This window comes from Neomonachus schauinslandi, chromosome 8 (assembly GCF_002201575.2).
Source record: "Neomonachus schauinslandi chromosome 8, ASM220157v2, whole genome shotgun sequence".
NCBI lineage: Eukaryota > Metazoa > Chordata > Mammalia > Carnivora > Phocidae > Neomonachus > Neomonachus schauinslandi.
The window spans coordinates 14,114,707-14,132,229 of NC_058410.1; the positions used below are offsets into that span (position 1 = coordinate 14,114,707).

At 39.3% G+C, this 17,523-nt stretch overlaps 1 protein-coding gene across 1 annotated transcript; it reads left to right on the plus strand.

Annotated features, from left to right (window-relative positions):
• Window positions 1-2,503: 2,503 nt before the first annotated feature.
• FBXO5 (F-box protein 5) lies at window positions 2,504-13,550 on the plus strand. Its single transcript, XM_021693540.1, has 5 exons — window positions 2,504-2,600; window positions 8,445-9,162; window positions 10,381-10,471; window positions 11,399-11,581; window positions 12,924-13,550. The coding sequence occupies exons 1-5, from the start codon at window positions 2,504-2,506 to the stop codon at window positions 13,173-13,175; spliced, it is 1,341 nt and encodes a 446-aa protein (XP_021549215.1). The 3' UTR covers window positions 13,176-13,550.
• The last annotated feature ends 3,973 nt before the right edge of the window (window positions 13,551-17,523 follow it).

Genomic DNA, 17,523 nt, shown 5'->3' on the forward strand with positions numbered 1-17,523 from the left:
CTATAAACGATCAGGCCTCCAGCAAATACTACCATTCCTCAGTATAACACAAAGGAAAGTACATAGTTATCAAGCAGAATGGGATTGGAATTTCTGCTTAGTAGCTGTGTAGTTCTGTGAGAATTAACTTATACTTCTAAGCACAATCAAAAATGAAAATAATGCCAAGGTTATTGTGAGACTTAAAGGCTAACATTTACTAAATGCCTAGAAGGGGCGCCTGGGTGGCTCAGTCGTTGAGCGTCTCCCTTGGGCTCAGGTCATGATCCCAGGGTCCTGGGATGGAGCCCCACATCGGGCTCCCTGCTCCGCGGGAAGCCTGCTTCTCCCTCTCCCACTCCCCCTGCTTGTGTTCCCTCTCCTGTTGTGTCTCTGTCAAATAAATAAATAAAATCTTTCAAAAAAAAAAATGCCTAGAAGACAAAAAGCTACTATAGTTTTAACATTCATTCAACAATCACTCCCTGGCTGAAATCCCTCCAACTAACCACAGTAATCAGAAGAAACTCGAAACTCCACATGTAAACATAGAAAATCCTAAAGGATCTGGCTTCTATCTCTCTGACCTAATCTCCCACTCTTGCACCTGCTCAATGCGCTCTAGACATCCTTATAGCCCTGAAACAAGCCAAGCACTTCCCATCTCTGCCCTCTGCTTATTATACAGATCTCTGCACTGCCCACTCAATAGTCAGATCTTGGTTCAAAGCTCCTAAGCCCTCTTGACCACCCGAAGTCATTACTCAATGCCCCTACTGCCCACTTTCTACCCCATTATCTTGTTTTATATTGCTTTTTCCTGCACTGAAATTGGTAACTTCAATTTCTTTTCCCTTAGTATGTAAACTTGAAGGATAGGACTTTTGTCTTTTCAACCCTCTATCTCCCAGGCCTAGCTCCAAGGCCAGGCTAAGGCAGGCAAGTGGGACACCATCACTAAGGTGCAAAACTTAAGGGGATGCCCAAATTTCAGTAATCCAGAAAAATACTAATTTAAAGCAACATTCTAAAAGATGAAAAGTAATGCAAAACACCATGATGAATTCATTATCACAATTCTGCACAAAGCGGATCCACCCAGCACTTGCAGAACTCACCCCATCTCAGCCCTGCCTCACCAGGACTTGCCACCAATTTAACTGAACACTTAGCCGTAAGTCAAGTATTAACTCTCCCTAAGGCTGCAGAAAAGCAAGAGGGAGAGGGCTTTTTGGAGCTTAAACCCCGTGGCTTCACTGGGCTGTGGCCAAAAAGCTGAGTGCAAGGAATGTACTCTCACCACTTAAGTTCACACTCTGAAAAGTTCAGCATGACTAATAATATGGTGCCAGTTGTCATCGAAGACTTAATAAATACTTCGACCCATTCCCTTGCCTTGAGGCCTGCAGCCCTAGGGTGTGGGAACTGGAACTCTTACGGCAGGACGTTTTATAAATTTATTTTGTTGCAGGACTACTGTCTCTTGCGTTTGGACCCTGAAGTAAATAAACAAAAACCCAGAAAAACGTAGATACAAGTTGAATAAACTTAACGTCCGTACAAAGCAGTGGTGGTTGGAGAACTGTGGTTGAAAATACAAATAAATACGCTTACAAGAAAGAGTGACTGTCCCACCCTCACCCCCGCGGGAAGGCCCTTGGGAGACGCGGCCCCAGGTCTCCAGCCATACCAGCCACTAGACCCGCCATACGCGCAGGAAGCCACGCGCACCCACCCACTTGCAGCCCGCTCCTCCGCGGGAGAGAAACGTGGGGGGTCCCCAGCGCGCAAGCGCCACCCCGCCAACTCTGCAGCCACCGCCCGCCACAGACGCCTGCGCAAACGCATAGGGCAGAAGGAGGGGCGAAACAGAGAGAGAGAGAGAGAGGAGCGCGCCTAAATCCTAGAGAGGCGGGCTAAGAAGGGCTGGGGGTGGGCTCGTCTTCCGGAAAGTTTGGATTCCCGGACGAGCGGAGTCGCCGCTCACCAAACATCCGCTTGTGTGCTGATCGAAGAAAGTCGGCTACCCTTTGTACCCACTGGAGATCTTCAGACAGAAGCCGGAGCTGCCTTCAGGATGAAATTAGGACTTGCAGGAAACCTCTTCCCAAGACGGAAGGAAGCGTGGCGGGTTCACGCATGCGTGGTAGGCTACCTCCACGTGCGGCCTGGCCGCGGCCTCCCCGCGCTCGGAGGCCTCGCCCCTAGGCCCGCCCCCTTGCTCTGCATCTTTCCGGACGCGCGGAGCCGGGAAGAAGGAGGGAGGTTGGGCCTCACAGCTCGGCCCCGCCTCGGCAGCGTCCAATTGGGCGTGGGTGAGGACGCCCCTTCCCACCGCCTTCCTATTGGAGCGCGCGTGCGAGCAACGCACCCCATTGGGCCGTACGGATTTGGGCACCAAATTCAAAGATTTTAAAAGTACCAGCTGGCGCCTTTTAGGAGATATAGTTCTGTGAAGCGGACGACCGGGTCTTCTGCTGTGGTAGCTGTTTCCTCACCTGAGGCAGACCCCACTTACACTGGCATGAGCCAGCGCCCCTGCCGCTGCTCCCCACGGCCCCCCTCCAGCTCCTGCCGCTGCAGCGCCCTGACAGCCGCCGGGCGCCCTCGCCCCTCAGACGGTGAGTGAGGAGAGGGTGCGGGCGGCACGCGTTCCAGGAAGGGGGTGCGGGGTTGGGGAGCAGCTACGACCGAACCCGACCCCCTCCCGAGTCCGGGCGTGCACCCCACGCCGGGCCGGGCCGAGCGGGCGTCGGCGGCCGTTCCTGGGGCAGGGGGAAAAGAAGGCTGGGGCTCAGGGAGGGGAGGCCATAAGTGCGAGGCGGGTGGCGGGCCCGGGTCCCTCCTTCCACGCGGAACCTGGACGCCAGCTCCGAAGGAGGTGAAGGTCTCGGCCTTTCAGGGCGTCCTATTCCCCTTTCAGGATCTACCTATCCTTGTCCCCACCCCGCTTGAAGAGGCGCCAAGTGCCCCCTCCCCTCCCCCACCTTGGGGCCTGGGCTCTGACAGGGCTCGCGAGCCGCCGGCCCCCGGGGTCTGGCCAGGTGCCTCAGCCCCACTCCCTGCGCCCCTTTGCCGTGTTTACCCCGCACCCTCAGGTCCGCAGGCAATTTCCCCGAGTTTTCGCCGCCTCACTCTTGCTGGCGGGCGCGGGAGATCCTGCTGGCTTATCTCCCGCCTCCTCCACCCGGCCCGCGCCCTGAGGGGCCACCTCTTCGACCCCTCAGGATTTCCATGGTCTTACCCCTACCCACTCCCGCCAAATGGAGGGACCCCCTCATCGGGCCAAGCTGTACAAGGATGTCCAAACAAAAACTTTTTTTTTTTTTTTTTTTTTACCCCCCCCTCTCCATTTTTCCCTTTGCGCAGTAACTCATTTTCAAGGCCTGGGGTCAAAAGGAGGAGGGGGGGGAGAGCACTTTTTAGTACAAAACGGTGAATTTGCCCTTATATAGCTGATTTTCTGAGAATTGAAGAATTGGTTATTTTTTTTTCTGCGCTCCTGAAGAACTAGTCCTTTATTCCCAAACTCGGTTAGAGTGGAAGGCACTCAAACGGATATTTTTATCCTCTTTGTTGCTATCTGAAGAGAGATCCAAATGCATTTATTTTGCCTCGGAAAGTACCAAATTTTTTTTTTTAATTAGCGATTCGATTTTGTGATATTTGGCAGTCACTGAAAGATGCTCCTTTCATTAGAAAAGAAGTCTAGAAGACTCGAGGAAAAAATGACTTTAACAGGTTAAATCTATTTCTAGAAGACCCTCAATCAAAAGCCTCCCCATGAAGTTCTGAAGCTTGATGGTTTTAAGAAGTAGTATTTTGATTATTTAATCCAATCGTCTGGTATTACCACCTTGCTCCTCAGAATATTTGCAATCTCCATGAATTTTATTCCCTTTTTACAAATTTGAGAACATGAGATTAAAAGTTTATTGCATCCAAGTATTTTTGAAGGCGGGCTTTCCTAAAATTTCTCTTAGAGATGGCTGATTTGCAGTTTATGGCTGCAAGCCTTGGGGGTCTCAAACTTTTAAGGAATAGCCATGCCTAACATTGGGCACATGGTGATAATCTTATAGGTATCGCAGACTGTAGAACTTAATCATTTAACATTGGGATAGTTGTAAAAATTTTTAAGCGTTGTAGCCTATTTAACTATGGTATTTTAATATGGAGCATTTGCTCTGACTTGGAAAGTTAAATGGAAGTCAAACTTTGTACAGTTAACTCTAATACCACCTTTTCATGATTGGACAGTGTGTTGGTAAATGAGATTTTAAAAATGCAGCATGTTGAATCTTCACCCAACAACATGAGGTAGATATTAGTATCTCCATTTTAGAAAAAATGAAAGAAACTAATTGAATATTTTATGTCACAATGCTAGTCAAAAGACTAAGCAAATATTTTTACTTGAAGTTGGATCTGATTCCTAGAAAAAGTATATAATCTGGAATACAGTGTGGAATGTATTTTGCTACTTTTAAAATGTTTGTGATTGGCAATAAAAGCATTATGAAAGAATTTGGTTTAAAAATGTGATAAAAATACCATATGTGACGGGACTCTGCCGTACATTTAGTCCAGTTTTATGTTCTTAACCCCATTTTGTAGATGAGAAAACAGGCTTTAAAAGTTAACTGCCTCAGTTTTCCCTGATTCAGCAAATAACACTTTATACCTTAGATGCTTAAGACTTAAACCCCAGGGTATTTTTTTTTATTTCACTTTCTCTTATTCAACATCCAAAGCATCAGCAAGTTCTGTTGACTCCTAAATAGATCTCAGAACCACCCACTTATCTTCATTTCCACTGCAGTCATCCTGGTATCAGTTACCCAGCTCTCTGGATACCTGTGATACTACTAACTAGCCTTCCTCTTTCCACTTGTACCTTCCTACAGTCCGTTCTCTACAGTTGCCAATGATCTTTTGAAAATGAAAACCGGATGTCTCAACTCAACCGAAGGCTCTTTATTACACAGTGAATAAATCCAACGTACCCTAAAATTCTACAGACCATTTTACCTCTCCAATTTTAAAGTATATTACATAATAAAAAAAATAATAAAGTATGTTACCTAATTTCACATTTTAAAACTAAACCTACAACCAGGATCCAGATTTTGGAACCAATAAAAGGAACCAGAGTTCTTGGAGAAATATGTAATTCTAGGGCTGGAACAGGCAAAATACAAGATGAGCCTAGAGCATCTTTTCATGCCAGAAAGTAAGAAATGCTCCAAAAACGAAATAATGGAAGTATTTCAAGTGGACATGAACTTAGAGTAGTGAAAGCTGAAACAATTTGATCAGCAACATTAATAAGGCAATATTGGATTATAACCCAAAGTCTGTGAACCTATACTTTATACTTTTTTTATATACTTTTATCTCACTTTCCAAGTGAGGTAGTGGAATGAACACTGAATTATAGTCAATAAGGGTAATCTGTCTCTCTTAACTACGTGTCAAAATGTGGGCAACCTACTTAACTGAGCTTCAGTGTCCTCATTTGTAAAAATAAGGTAATAATACCTCTTCATCCTACATCAGAAGGTTGTGAGCAAGTGTTTGAAAACAAATTGGAATTGTAAACTTCTACACAATTATAAGATGTTGGAATCATCAAGTCTAAGTTTTAAAGAGCTGTTCATATTCAAAGTGTGGTATTGAATGAAAGGGTTCTACAACAAACATAGTTTCCCAGTAACTGGGTTCTAAAGATGAGCAGAAGAAGGGCGACTAGGTGGCTCAGTCAGTTAAAGTGCCTGCCTTCGGCTCAGGTCATGATCCCAGGGTCCTGGATCAAGCCCCACATTGGGCTCCCTGCTCAGCTGGGAGCCGGCTTCTGCTGCTGCTGCCTGCCGCTCCTCCCGCTTGTGCTCTCTCCCTCCCTCTCTCTCAAATAAGTAAAATCTTTTTTTTTTTTTTTTAAAGATCCTATTTATTTATTTATTTGACAGAGAGAGACACAGCGAGAGAGGGAACACAAGCAGGGGGAGTGGGAGAGGGAGAAGCAGGCTTCCCGCGGAGCAGAGAGCCCGATGCGGGACTCGATCCCAGGACCCTGGGATCATGACCTGAGCCGAAGGCAGACGCTCAACGACTGAGCCACCCAGGTGCCCCTCAAATAAGTAAAATCTTAAAAAAAAAAAAAAACTTATGAGCAGAGGAAGAATGCCTTTGAAAAGAATTAAGTTTCTGAAGTACAGTTTCAGGCCTCTTCCCTTTAGGCAACTAAACAGTAAAACATGTCTTTGTAGGTGGCTTCTACTTTTTTATCCTCAAATAGAATGTGGCCGTATGTAAGTTGTACTTAATTCTTGAGGCAAAAATTAAAACAATCTCCTGGAATTTTTTAATCTCCTGGGTGGAAGAGAACCACTCAGAATAATTTGTTCTAGAATTATGGTTAATGTTGGTGTTAGAAAATGTAGATTCTTTATTTGCTTTTTGTGTCCTTGAACTTAGTTTGAAACTAGTTTTTAGGGCTAGTCCAAGGTTTAATGGAGTCCTGGAGCATATACTCTTTCACTGTGTTAAACATTGGGAATTTAAAGAGACTACCTACCTACAGATGTCCTTTTAGTACTTAAAGGTTTTGCTCTAAATAAAAACTGTAAAATTAACATGGACAGATTACCAATACTTGGTACAGACTAACGGTACTGACTGGTACATACACTGACAGGATAAATTGTTAACTACCTATGATTGGCTTGCAGGGGGAATAGTAGGTATGGAATACATTTGAAGCATTTGCAGTTCATATACTCTGCCTTCAGTAATACTAAGTAATTTTCCTGAACCCATCTACTATATTCCTTCTCAGAATTGTGCTTTTGCTCAAGTTAACCTTAAGTGAATGCTTTTTCCAACCTCTACTGCCTGACAAAATCCTAGTCATCCTTTAAAGCAGTGGTTCTCAACTGAGGAATGGCAGAGATTTTGACACCACTGCCTCCCCCAACCCATCATTTGTCAATGACTGGTGACTGGAGACATTTTTTATTGTGCTTCAGGGGGTAGGGGTTGTTGATGACATCAAATGGGTAAAGCCTGCTGCACATCCTAAAATGCCCAGAACAGCCCCCAACAACAAAGAATTATCCAGTCTAAAATGTTAGTAATGCAGAGCTTAAGAAACATGGCTATAAAGATATTTTTAAGTGCTGCCTGTTACCTGTAGCTTGGCTGATTTCCTTAGGCCATGGGGGTGGTGATACAACCCTAAACAAGTCTTTGGCTTTTTTGAAGCTTAAATTTGAATTCTATGAAGTATGAATTCTAATGAATAATATCCAGAAATAATGGCATGGTTTGTTAATAGTATCATTATTGGTTTTTCCCTTTTATGCTACTTAACCATAAATAGCAAGTACATTATCTTCTCTAGTTATCTAAAATAACTGAACAGTAATTCACACTTGCTGCCCAACCACCCTCACATTCTTCTATCTTATACTGATTATAGTATTGTTCTTATTTACCAAATCTTCTGATTGGTACCTGAACTATTAATTCCTCTGGCTCTTTGGTTAATTAGTCATGAGAAATCTTCGTTCAGTAATTGAAGATCTCAGAGTTTCTATTTCTAGCACGTAATACATAGAGGAGATAAAGGGAGATGTCCCTGTGCTTGAGTTCACTATTCAGCAGAGCAGACAAACACCTTAATTATATCAGACTCACCCATACCACTGATCCAGATAAAACTTAGAAAGTTGTGGGAGTTCAGGTAGATTTTAACTGATCGGTGTTTAACTTTACTGACTTTGAGTTCTTTCTCTAAGCTTACTTACAGATTTCTTGATTAATTATTGTAAGGCTTATAATAAATGGCTAATGTCTAAATCTTAAACATTTATTACTTTAAGGATTTCTCTCACTCCAGACCCCACTCAATGTATCACATTTCCTTATTTGTTCCATAAGTACAGATATGTACTTATGTACAATATTTTTTACTCAATCAGCTAGAGACTCTAAAAGTCAAATGTTACAATTACACACTAAAAGCAATCTTTTGAAGTCCCTTTTAAGAATAAGATGTCCTGGGGTGCCTGGGTGGCTCAGTTGTGAAGCTTCTGCCTTCCGCTCAGGTCATGATCCCAGGGTCCTGGGATCGAGCCCCACATCGGGCTCCCTGCTCCGTGGGAGGCCTGCTTCTCCCTCTCACTCTCCCCCTGCTTGTGTTCCCTCTCTCGCTCTCTGTCAAATAAATAAATAAAATCTTAAAAAAAAAAAAGGAATAAGATGTATGTACTTACTAAAAGATTTAAGTACTATTTCCACATTGTCACATCTCAGTAAATAAACTTGAATAATTTCATAGCTACATAGGTAATACATAATACTGAGAGAATGGAAAGTAATTTTATCTCTGTATATCCCAATTTAAGAAGTAGAGATGTATGAAAATTTTGTCATTAAGTAAATGGTTTTTTGTTGTTTTGTAGGTTGTAAAGAAGAAAGTTCTACTCTTTCTGTCAAAATGAAATGTGATTTTAACTATGACCATATTCATTCTGGACTTAAATTGGTAAAGCCTGATGACACTGGAAGACTAGGTTCCTATACTCCTGGATATTTGGAAGGTTCTTACGAAGACTGCATTAAAGACTATGTAAGGTTATCAGATATTGGGTCACCAGTTGTGAGCCCCAGGATTGTAGAAGTTGAAACTGAAAATGAAAACAAGCCCTTTCATAACAAAGAAAATCAACATGTGCAACAAATACTTAATAGTTCAAATGAAACAGTAGAACTAGAGACCAGTGGACCTTATGAAGACAGTGGCTATTCTTCATTTTCTCAGCAAAGTGGCTTCAATGAACATGAAGAGGGTAGCCTTCCCTTGGAGAATTTCAGTGACAGTCCACAATCCTGCCTACAGATGCAAAGCCCAGACCAATATCCCAGCAAAAACTTGCTGCCGGCTCTTCATTTTGCAAAAATGGTTTGTTCAACATTAAAAAAGAATGCCAAGCGAAATCCTAAAATAGATTGGGAGAAACTAAAGGAATTTATATCCAGTGAAAATTTTAAACTACATAATATAATTGGCAGGAAGATGGGCCTAGAATGTGTAGATATTCTCAGTGAACTCTTTCGAAGGGGACTCAGACATCTCTTAGCAAATATTTTAACACAGCTCAATGATATGGACTTAATCAAGTAAGTATGATTACTTTTGAGTGTTAGTATAATCCATTGAACATTTTTGTTGGATGACTTGGGACTACCAACTCATGCAAAGACATAATAGGGTAGTCTTTTGCATTGTTTAATTGAGGTAATGACTGCCTAATGGCTGGTATTTGACCATTTATATGCCACTAAAATGAAAGAAAGATAATTTTTTAAGTAAACATTTAATCCAGTTATTTCACATTTCATATTTATGCAGTATTAGGAAACTATTTTTGTTAAATTGGGATTTTTGTTCCTTTTAGTTGTGAAAATTTCTAATATATAAGAAATTTTCAGCTGTATCATACATGTTTAACTATAAAACAACATCCTAGTTCTGGTGTATAGGACCAGTAGGCTTTATGACTTCAGTCATACTTGAAAGTAAGAAATAGTTGCTGATGTTTGTAGGCCATTTTTAATGTAGGCTCTCCTTGGTTGACAGTGAAAATATGGAAACCCGCAAATGATCTGATTTTGACTATTTCTTAGAAACCTTATCCTTCCTCATTCCACCAAAGATCAGTTAGGATGAGGTAACAGAATTAAGTTAATTATACAGACCACTGGATTAGAGCCTGATCAATCAGATTCATTTTTTAGCTTTTTGAAAAAAAAATTTAGAGGTACTCTTTGCAAGTGTTACTTCACACTGGTCTTTATAAAATATAGCTAAAGCAAAACAAAAGTGAGTATGGATTTTTATTGTTGGCTAGCTTCTTGAGGGATAATTGACATCTAGGTTGTACTTTTTTTGTTAACAAAATGGGTTTTTGAAATTGATGTCTACTGATAGCAGTGTGTCCTACAGTACTTTGAAATTTGGCTACAACTTTTATTGATACTGAACGGCTAACATGGTGTCATATACAATGGGGGGTACTTATTTGGTGTTTGCAGATGTTGTGAAAAAATGAAGTACAAAGCAATGGTTCTTAAGCCTGGATGCTCTTAGAATGACTTGATAGGGAGCTTTTAAAAATAATCCTAGTCCCCTTTTTATGCCAGTTAAACCCAAATGACTCGGCCTGGGGCATCCTTAAATCTTAAGTACCTCAGGCAATTCTAATGTATAAACAGGTTTGAGAAGCACTACTAATAGAAATTTCTTTTTTGCACTGTTAATGTTTCTGCAGTATATTTATTCCTTTTAGCTCTTTGTGACGCTTTAACTGTTTCCTTTATAATCTTTTACTTTCCCAGTATGTCTAAAGTGAGCACAACTTGGAAGAAGATTCTAGAAGATGATAAAGGGGCATTTCAGTTGTACAATAAAGCAATACAGAGAGTTACTGTAAGTCTTTGCAGTTGATGTTTTCATTTTAAAATATAACAGCTAGTGCTCTTTACCTTTACAAATAGGGAAAACTGGGACAGATAACAGGTAATTGGGAAATCCTTTACATTGACAAAGCATTTCTGCTTTTCACTAGAACTCCTTAAACAAAATTCAAAGATAAAGGGAAAGGAATCCCACCTAAGTCATTTATTTCTTGAGTTCTTCCTAGAAACGGAATGTCCAAAAGGGAAAATAGGTCAGTTCTCCAATAATAGGAGTTGACCATATAGCTAATCTTCATTGCCATTTGTATTTTTTCAGTTAAATTTTCAACATATTGAAGATTTTTAGTGCAGAAGGGAATTCATTTGCCTTCCAAAATGAACTTGGTAAATTTGGAGATGTTCCTGAGGGTATCAATACATGTTTGAAATTTCAGGCCTAGCAGTTGGCAGACTTGGGTCTAAATTTTGGTGCTGCTACTTACATGCTGGATAACTTTAAAGTCCAGTATTGCTTAAGTTCTCCAAGTTCAGAGTCTTTATTGATAAGGTGGTATTAGTGGCAGGTTTTCTAATCTAAAAGGTTGTTTTGAATCCATTCATGACACTGATGGGACACTTAAACGTGACTTGCCATTTACTGGTGGTGAAAAGAATGACTTTGTTTTGGCATTAGTACTTTGTAAATGATGTACTTAATGCTGTATAGGGTAAGTATTTAAAGTGCTTTCTCACAGTTTCTGGTTTGCAATTTCTGTCCGTATTGTCTCTGTGTATAGTGTGTGGCTGTATTTAAAGCATGTGCAGGTAAATTGGATGTACAGATAAATTTTTACATTCTCATTTGCCCTTTTTTACATGTACAAACAATAAAAATGCCTGATTGTTGAGAATAAAAGAGAATATTTTTAAGTCCTTTTAAAACATTTCTTTTAATTAGGAAAAGAACATTAAGTTTTCACCACATGCTTCAACAAGAGAATATGCTATGTTCAGAACTGCATTAGCTTCTGTTCAAAAATCAGCAGCCCAGACTTACACTCAAAAAGGTGCTCAAACCAAGTTATCCGATCCAGGTGATCAGAAAGATTCTGCTTACAGCCGACACAATGAATTCTCTGAGGTAATTTTTTGTTTGTCAATAAATTAGAAACTTATGGGACACTTACTGTTAAAAGGATTTAGAGTAAGAAACAGAGAACTTTAAATTTAACTGTAGCATAATTAGAACTAGGAAATTATTAATGGGGATTTTATCTTCTGTCCCCTTCATTCTACTCTCAGAAATGTTGGCCACCAAGAAACCTAATTCAAGTATTAGGAAAGTACACAAAGATGTCTTTCTGTGTAGAAAATAAATACCATTTGACATTGTTTATGACGGTTCAGTGATGTTAAGATCAAATTTGGAAATACTAAGAGAACCTTAATTTTAAAATTTCTTACCAAACTGTTCAGTATACATTTTACAATTGCTGCCTTTGATATCTGAGGAACAGAACTAAACAGAAAAAGGCCAGCTTTCAGAAATTGAAGCCTTACTATTGTACCTTCGAATCATTGGGTGATGTGTATTATAAGTTCTACTCAGCACATGGATAATTTGGCAAGCTTAATTTAAGAAACCATAATCTTACCTAAGAGTGCATATTTGAAATAAAATGTTGACTGCTGACTGCCTGCATGTTGGTCCGTTAAGTATGAATTATATATAGTCAAGTTTAATTTTCTGTCTTAAGTGTTAATGATGTAATGACTAATACAACATGTAACTATTCAGAAAACATATTGAGCATCTGCTGTCAGGTAATTCATGGATAAGAAAACATGGCACCCTTCATAGTCTTGCAATCTAGAATGGACAGTGGCTACATAAAAATAAATGCCATAGGGGCGCCTGGGTGGCTCAGTTGGTTGAGCGACTGCCTTGGGCTCAGGTCATGATCCTGGAGTCCCGGGATCGAGTCCCACATCGGGCTCCCTGCTCAGCAGGGAGTCTGCTTCTCCCTCTGACCTTCCTCCTTCTCATGCTCTCTGTCTCTCATTCTCGCTCTCTCAAATAAATAAATAAATCTTTAAAAAAAAAAAAATAAATGCCATATAATGTGATAGGTGCTTCTAAAAAAAAAAACTAGAGGTTAAAGAGCAACCAATTCCCAAGTGACACTAGGAAGGCTTCACAGTAAAGGTGACATTTAGGTTAGGGCATTGATGTGTAAGTAGCATTCATGGAATAAAAGAGAACATATTTAAAAGTAGCATTAGGAAATAGCCACTAGATCAGTTGACAAGTGATAATTATCTCACTCATTGAACAGTGAGCTCCTTAAGGGCAGGAGTTGTCTTATGTGTGGCATGGGTCCTTTATTCATATATTGGGGAAGGTTCAGAGGTACCTTTCTTGTTTTTTCTACCTAAATTACATTCAGTCCTCACTAAAATTTGATTATGGATTTTCTTTCTAGGTTGCCAAGACTTTGAAAGGGAATGAAAGCCTTAAAGCCTGTATTCGCTGTAATTCACCAGCAAAATATGATTGCTATTTACAGCGGGCGATCTGTAAAAGAGAAGGCTGTGGGTTTGATTATTGTACAAGGTGTTTGTGTAATTATCATACCACCAAAGAATGTTCGAATAGCAAACCCCTAAAAGCCAATTATAAAATAGGTCCTCTACCTGGTACTAAAAAAAGCAAGAAGAATTTACGACGATTGTGATGTCTTGAAATCAATTGTACCTGATCATGAAGGTTAGTTAGAAAATGTTTAGGTTTTAATTTAAAAAACGTAAGTGTATTTTCATTTCCAATTTTGTGTTGAAATCAATGTAGTACGTGGGATTTTTTGCCCTGGTGAATAGAGTATACAGCCTCTTAAAATATTTTAAAATTTAATGTGAAAAAGTTTAAAATTTGGTATAAATCAGAAAATTTAAAATATTTTAAGAAAAAAGGAAAACTATCTGATATTTGTGATTCAGGGATAAAATAAAACTGATTTCAATTTTTATGCTAAAGGAAAGCCATGTAATTTTACCTAGATAATCTTAAATATATATCTTGTTTACCATCTGTTAGCATTTGAGAAATTTTATTTGCCTTACCAAATTAATACCTATTGAAATAACTTCTGGAGTCTATTAAGTGTTTTGTCATCTTTCTTTAACCTCTTTCTCAGTGTGTATATTTCCCAAAAAGTACTCTTTGTGAAATCTTTTTCCTATTTGTAAAGTCTGTATGTTTTAATATTTTTGTACATATGTAAATATTTCTGTATTATTTTTTTATGTCAGAGTAAAATAAAGATCTCTTGTGTATATATATACATGTAAATTTTGTACCTGTTATGAATAAAATTGTTACAAGCTTAGTAAGTAATGTGAACTTTTTACTTTGATAACATCTTAATCTTAGAACAACTAAATTAGGAAACTAAGAGACTGCATTTGTATGTGTGAAGGCATTGAGTTGGTTCCATTTGTGTCTGCTCATCTGGGAATCTTGTGACATTCCCAGGTTCCATTTTGATCCCGGTATTTTCCCACTCCCAGTATTTTAGTAGTTGTGGAGTTGGGTCTTGAAATAAGCATCCCAAGATGATTCAATGCGAGACCGAGGAACACTTTGAGAAATACTAATGTATTAATTCATCTATTACTAAACTAATTAAAACTATGGGTTAAATAGCTACATAAAAATACTAGAAAGATTAAAAATATATAAAATAGAATGTTATCTTTGACTGCATTCAGAACATTTGTGCCTAATAAGAGCCCAAGACAAGGGTACATACTTTTTTTATTCCTTGATTCTAGAGTTGAATATGTTTTGGCTTCAATTATGAATATGGAGAAATTCTAAGAGTTTGAACTCAAAAGTCCTAAAGGTTTAAGGGTGGGCCTCAGATCCTCTCAATAGAGCTTCAAAGACTTTCAAGGCCTTTGCTTTTCATCTCAGTGGACACCTGAGATAGAGGATTTATCTTAAATGGATTTATGGGTGTGTCTTATCCAGTAAAACTGCCTATGAAATTATCGGTGATGTAAGCAACTTGAGGTAAGATTGACAAAATGGACAACATTCAAAGTATAATTTGGCATTTTGATGTATATACATTCATGAAGCCATCGCTACAATTAAGGTAATGAATAGAAGTATCCCCAAATTTCTTCCTGTCCATTTGTAATCCCACCTCAGTTCCCAGGTAGTCACTGATCTGTCACTGTTGATTAGTTTGCCTTTTCTAGAATTTTATATAAATGGATTAGATTAGTCAGAGTACATACTTTATTATTTTGAGATTCATCCATTTCGTGCGTGCCAGTATTTAAAATTCCTTTTTCTTACTAAGCAGTATCCTGTTGGATATACCAGTTTGTTCATACATTCACCTCCTAATGAACATTTGCCTCCTGCCCGCCACCCCATTTTTTGCTATTAGAAATGAAAATGCTGTAAACCGTGTACAAGTCTTTGTAAGATAAGTGGTGTGCTTTCCTTTCTCTTAAAAATAGTAGTGGAATGTTTGGATTATATAGGTAAATGTATATTTAACTTTTTAAGAAAATATCAAAATGCTTTCTGAAGTTACACATTTTACATTTACCAGCAGTGAAGGGAGTTGCATTTACTTAATGTTCTCAACAACACTTGGAATAGTCAGTCTTTGTAATTTTAATCATTCTAAGAGGTGTGTAGTAGTATATCATTGTTTTAATTTACATCTCCCTAGTAACATTATGTTTAACATATTTTTGTGTTTGCTATCCGTAAATTTTCTTTGGTAAAGTATATAGTCAAATGATTTGTTTTATTAGTGGTATTTGAAAATATATATTTTAGATAAGAGTGGTATATCAAGGTGTGGCTTATCTTACATTTTTTTAGCTGTGCCTTAGAGTTTTTATTTTTGATGAAGTCTAAATTATCTAAATATTTGTCTTTTATGGATCATGGTTTTGGTGTTATATCTAAAATATGCCTAATCTAAGAGCATACAGATCTTCTATACTTTCTTCTAGAAGTTTTATAGTTCTCAATTCCACATTTAGGTCTATGATCCACTTGTTAAATTTTGAATATAGTATAAGAGGTATGGGCCAAAATAAGTATCCGCTTGTTCCAGCACCATTTGTTGACAAGACTACCCTTTCTCTACTGAAATGAATTTGCATCTTGGTAAAAATCAGTTTTACATAAATATGAACTATTTCATGACTCTTCTGTTTAATGGATCTATTTGTGTCTCAAGCTCCAAATCCACACTACCTTGATAACTATATTTAAAATAAGTCTTGAAATCAGGTAGTGACATAATTCTTTTTCTTTTCTTTCAAAAAATTTTTTTTGAGTTGCTTATCCTAGGTCCTTTGCATTTCTACATATATTTTTTAATGATCTTGCTAGTTTTTACAAAAATACATGATGGAATTTTGATTGGGATTGTAATGAATCTATTAATCTATTAGATTAGATTAGCAGAGAAGTGACATCTTGAGTTTTTCAATTCCTTTTTTTTTTATTCTTATGTTAATCCCCATACATTACATCATTAGTTTTAGATGAAGTGTTCCATGATTCATTGTTTGTGCATAACACCCAGTGCTCCATGCAGAATGTGCCCTCCTCAATACCCACCACCAGGCTAACCCATCCTCCCACCCCCCTCCCCTCTAGAACCCTGTTTGTTTTTCAGAGTCCATCGTCTCTCATGGTTCGTCTACCCCTCCGATTTCCCCCGCTTCATTCTTCCCCTCCCGCTACCTTCTTCTTCTTCTTCTTTTTTTTTTTCTTAACATATATTGCATTATTTGTTTCAGAGGTACAGATCTGAGATTCAACAGTCTTGCACAATTCACAGCGCTTACCAGAGCACATACCCTCCCCAGTGTCTATCACCCAGTCACCCCATCCTTCCCACCCCACCCCCCACTCCAGCAACCCTCAGTTTGTTTCCTGAGATTAAGAATTCCTCATATCAGTGAGGTCATATGATACATGTCTTTCTCTGTTTGACTTATTTCACTCAACATAATACCCTCCAGTTCCATCCATGTCGTTGCAAATGGCAAGATCTCATTCCTTTTGATGGCTGCATAATATTCCATTGTATATATATACCACATCTTCTTTATCCATTCATCTGTTGATGGACATCTTGGCTCTTTCCACAGTTTGGCTATTGTGGACATTGCTGCTATAAACATCGGGGTGCATGTACCCCTTCGGATCCCTACTTTTGTATCTTTGGGGTAAATACCCAGTAGTGCAATTGCTGGATCATATGGTAGCTCTATTTTCAACTTTTTGAGGAACCTCCATACAGTTTTCCAGAGTGGCTGCACCAGCTTGCATTCCCACCAACAGTGTAGGAGGGTTCCCCTTTCTCCGCATCCCCGCCAACATCTGTCATTTCCTGACTTGTTAATTTTAGCCATTCTGACTGGTGTGAGGTGGTATCTCATTGAGGTTTTGATTTGGATTTCCCTGATGCCGAGCGATATTGAGCACTTTTTCATGTGTCTGTTGGCCATTTGGATGTCTTCTTTGGAAAAATGTCTGTTCATGTCTTCTGCCCATTTCTTGATTGGATTCTTTGTTCTTTGGGTGTTGAGTTTGATGAGTTCTTTATAGATTTTGGATACTAGCCCTTTATCTGATATGTCATTTGCAAATATCTTCTCCCATTCTGTCGGTTGTCTTTTGGTTTTGTTGACTGTTTGCTTTGCAAAAGCTTTTTAATTGATGAAGTCCCAATAGTTCATTTTTGCCCTTGCCTCTCTTGCCTTTGGCGATGTTTCTAGGAAGAAGTTGCTTCGGCTGAGGTCAAAGAGGTTGCTGCCTGTGTTCTCCTTTAGGATTTTGATGGACTCCTGTCTCACACTGAGGTCTTTCAACCATTTGGAGTCTATTTTTGTGTGTGGTGTAAGGAAATGGTCCAGTTTCATTCTTCTGCATGTGGCTATCCAATTTTCCCAACACCATTTGTTGAAGAGACTGTCTTTGTTCCATTGGACATTCTTTCCTGCTTTGTCAAAGATGAGTTGACCATAGAGTTGAGGGTCCAT

What these genes read in the sequence shown, in the direction of transcription:
- FBXO5 (XM_021693540.1), top strand. Translation starts at nt 2,504, where the DNA reads ATGAGCCAGCGCCCCTGCCGCTGCTCCCCACGGCCCCCCTCCAGCTCC. An exon ending in AATGATATGGACTTAATCAA is followed by an intron (nt 9,163 to 10,380) that starts GTAAGTATGATT and finishes TTACTTTCCCAG; the next exon opens with TATGTCTAAAGTGAGCACAA. An exon ending in AAGCAATACAGAGAGTTACT is followed by an intron (nt 10,472 to 11,398) that starts GTAAGTCTTTGC and finishes TCTTTTAATTAG; the next exon opens with GAAAAGAACATTAAGTTTTC.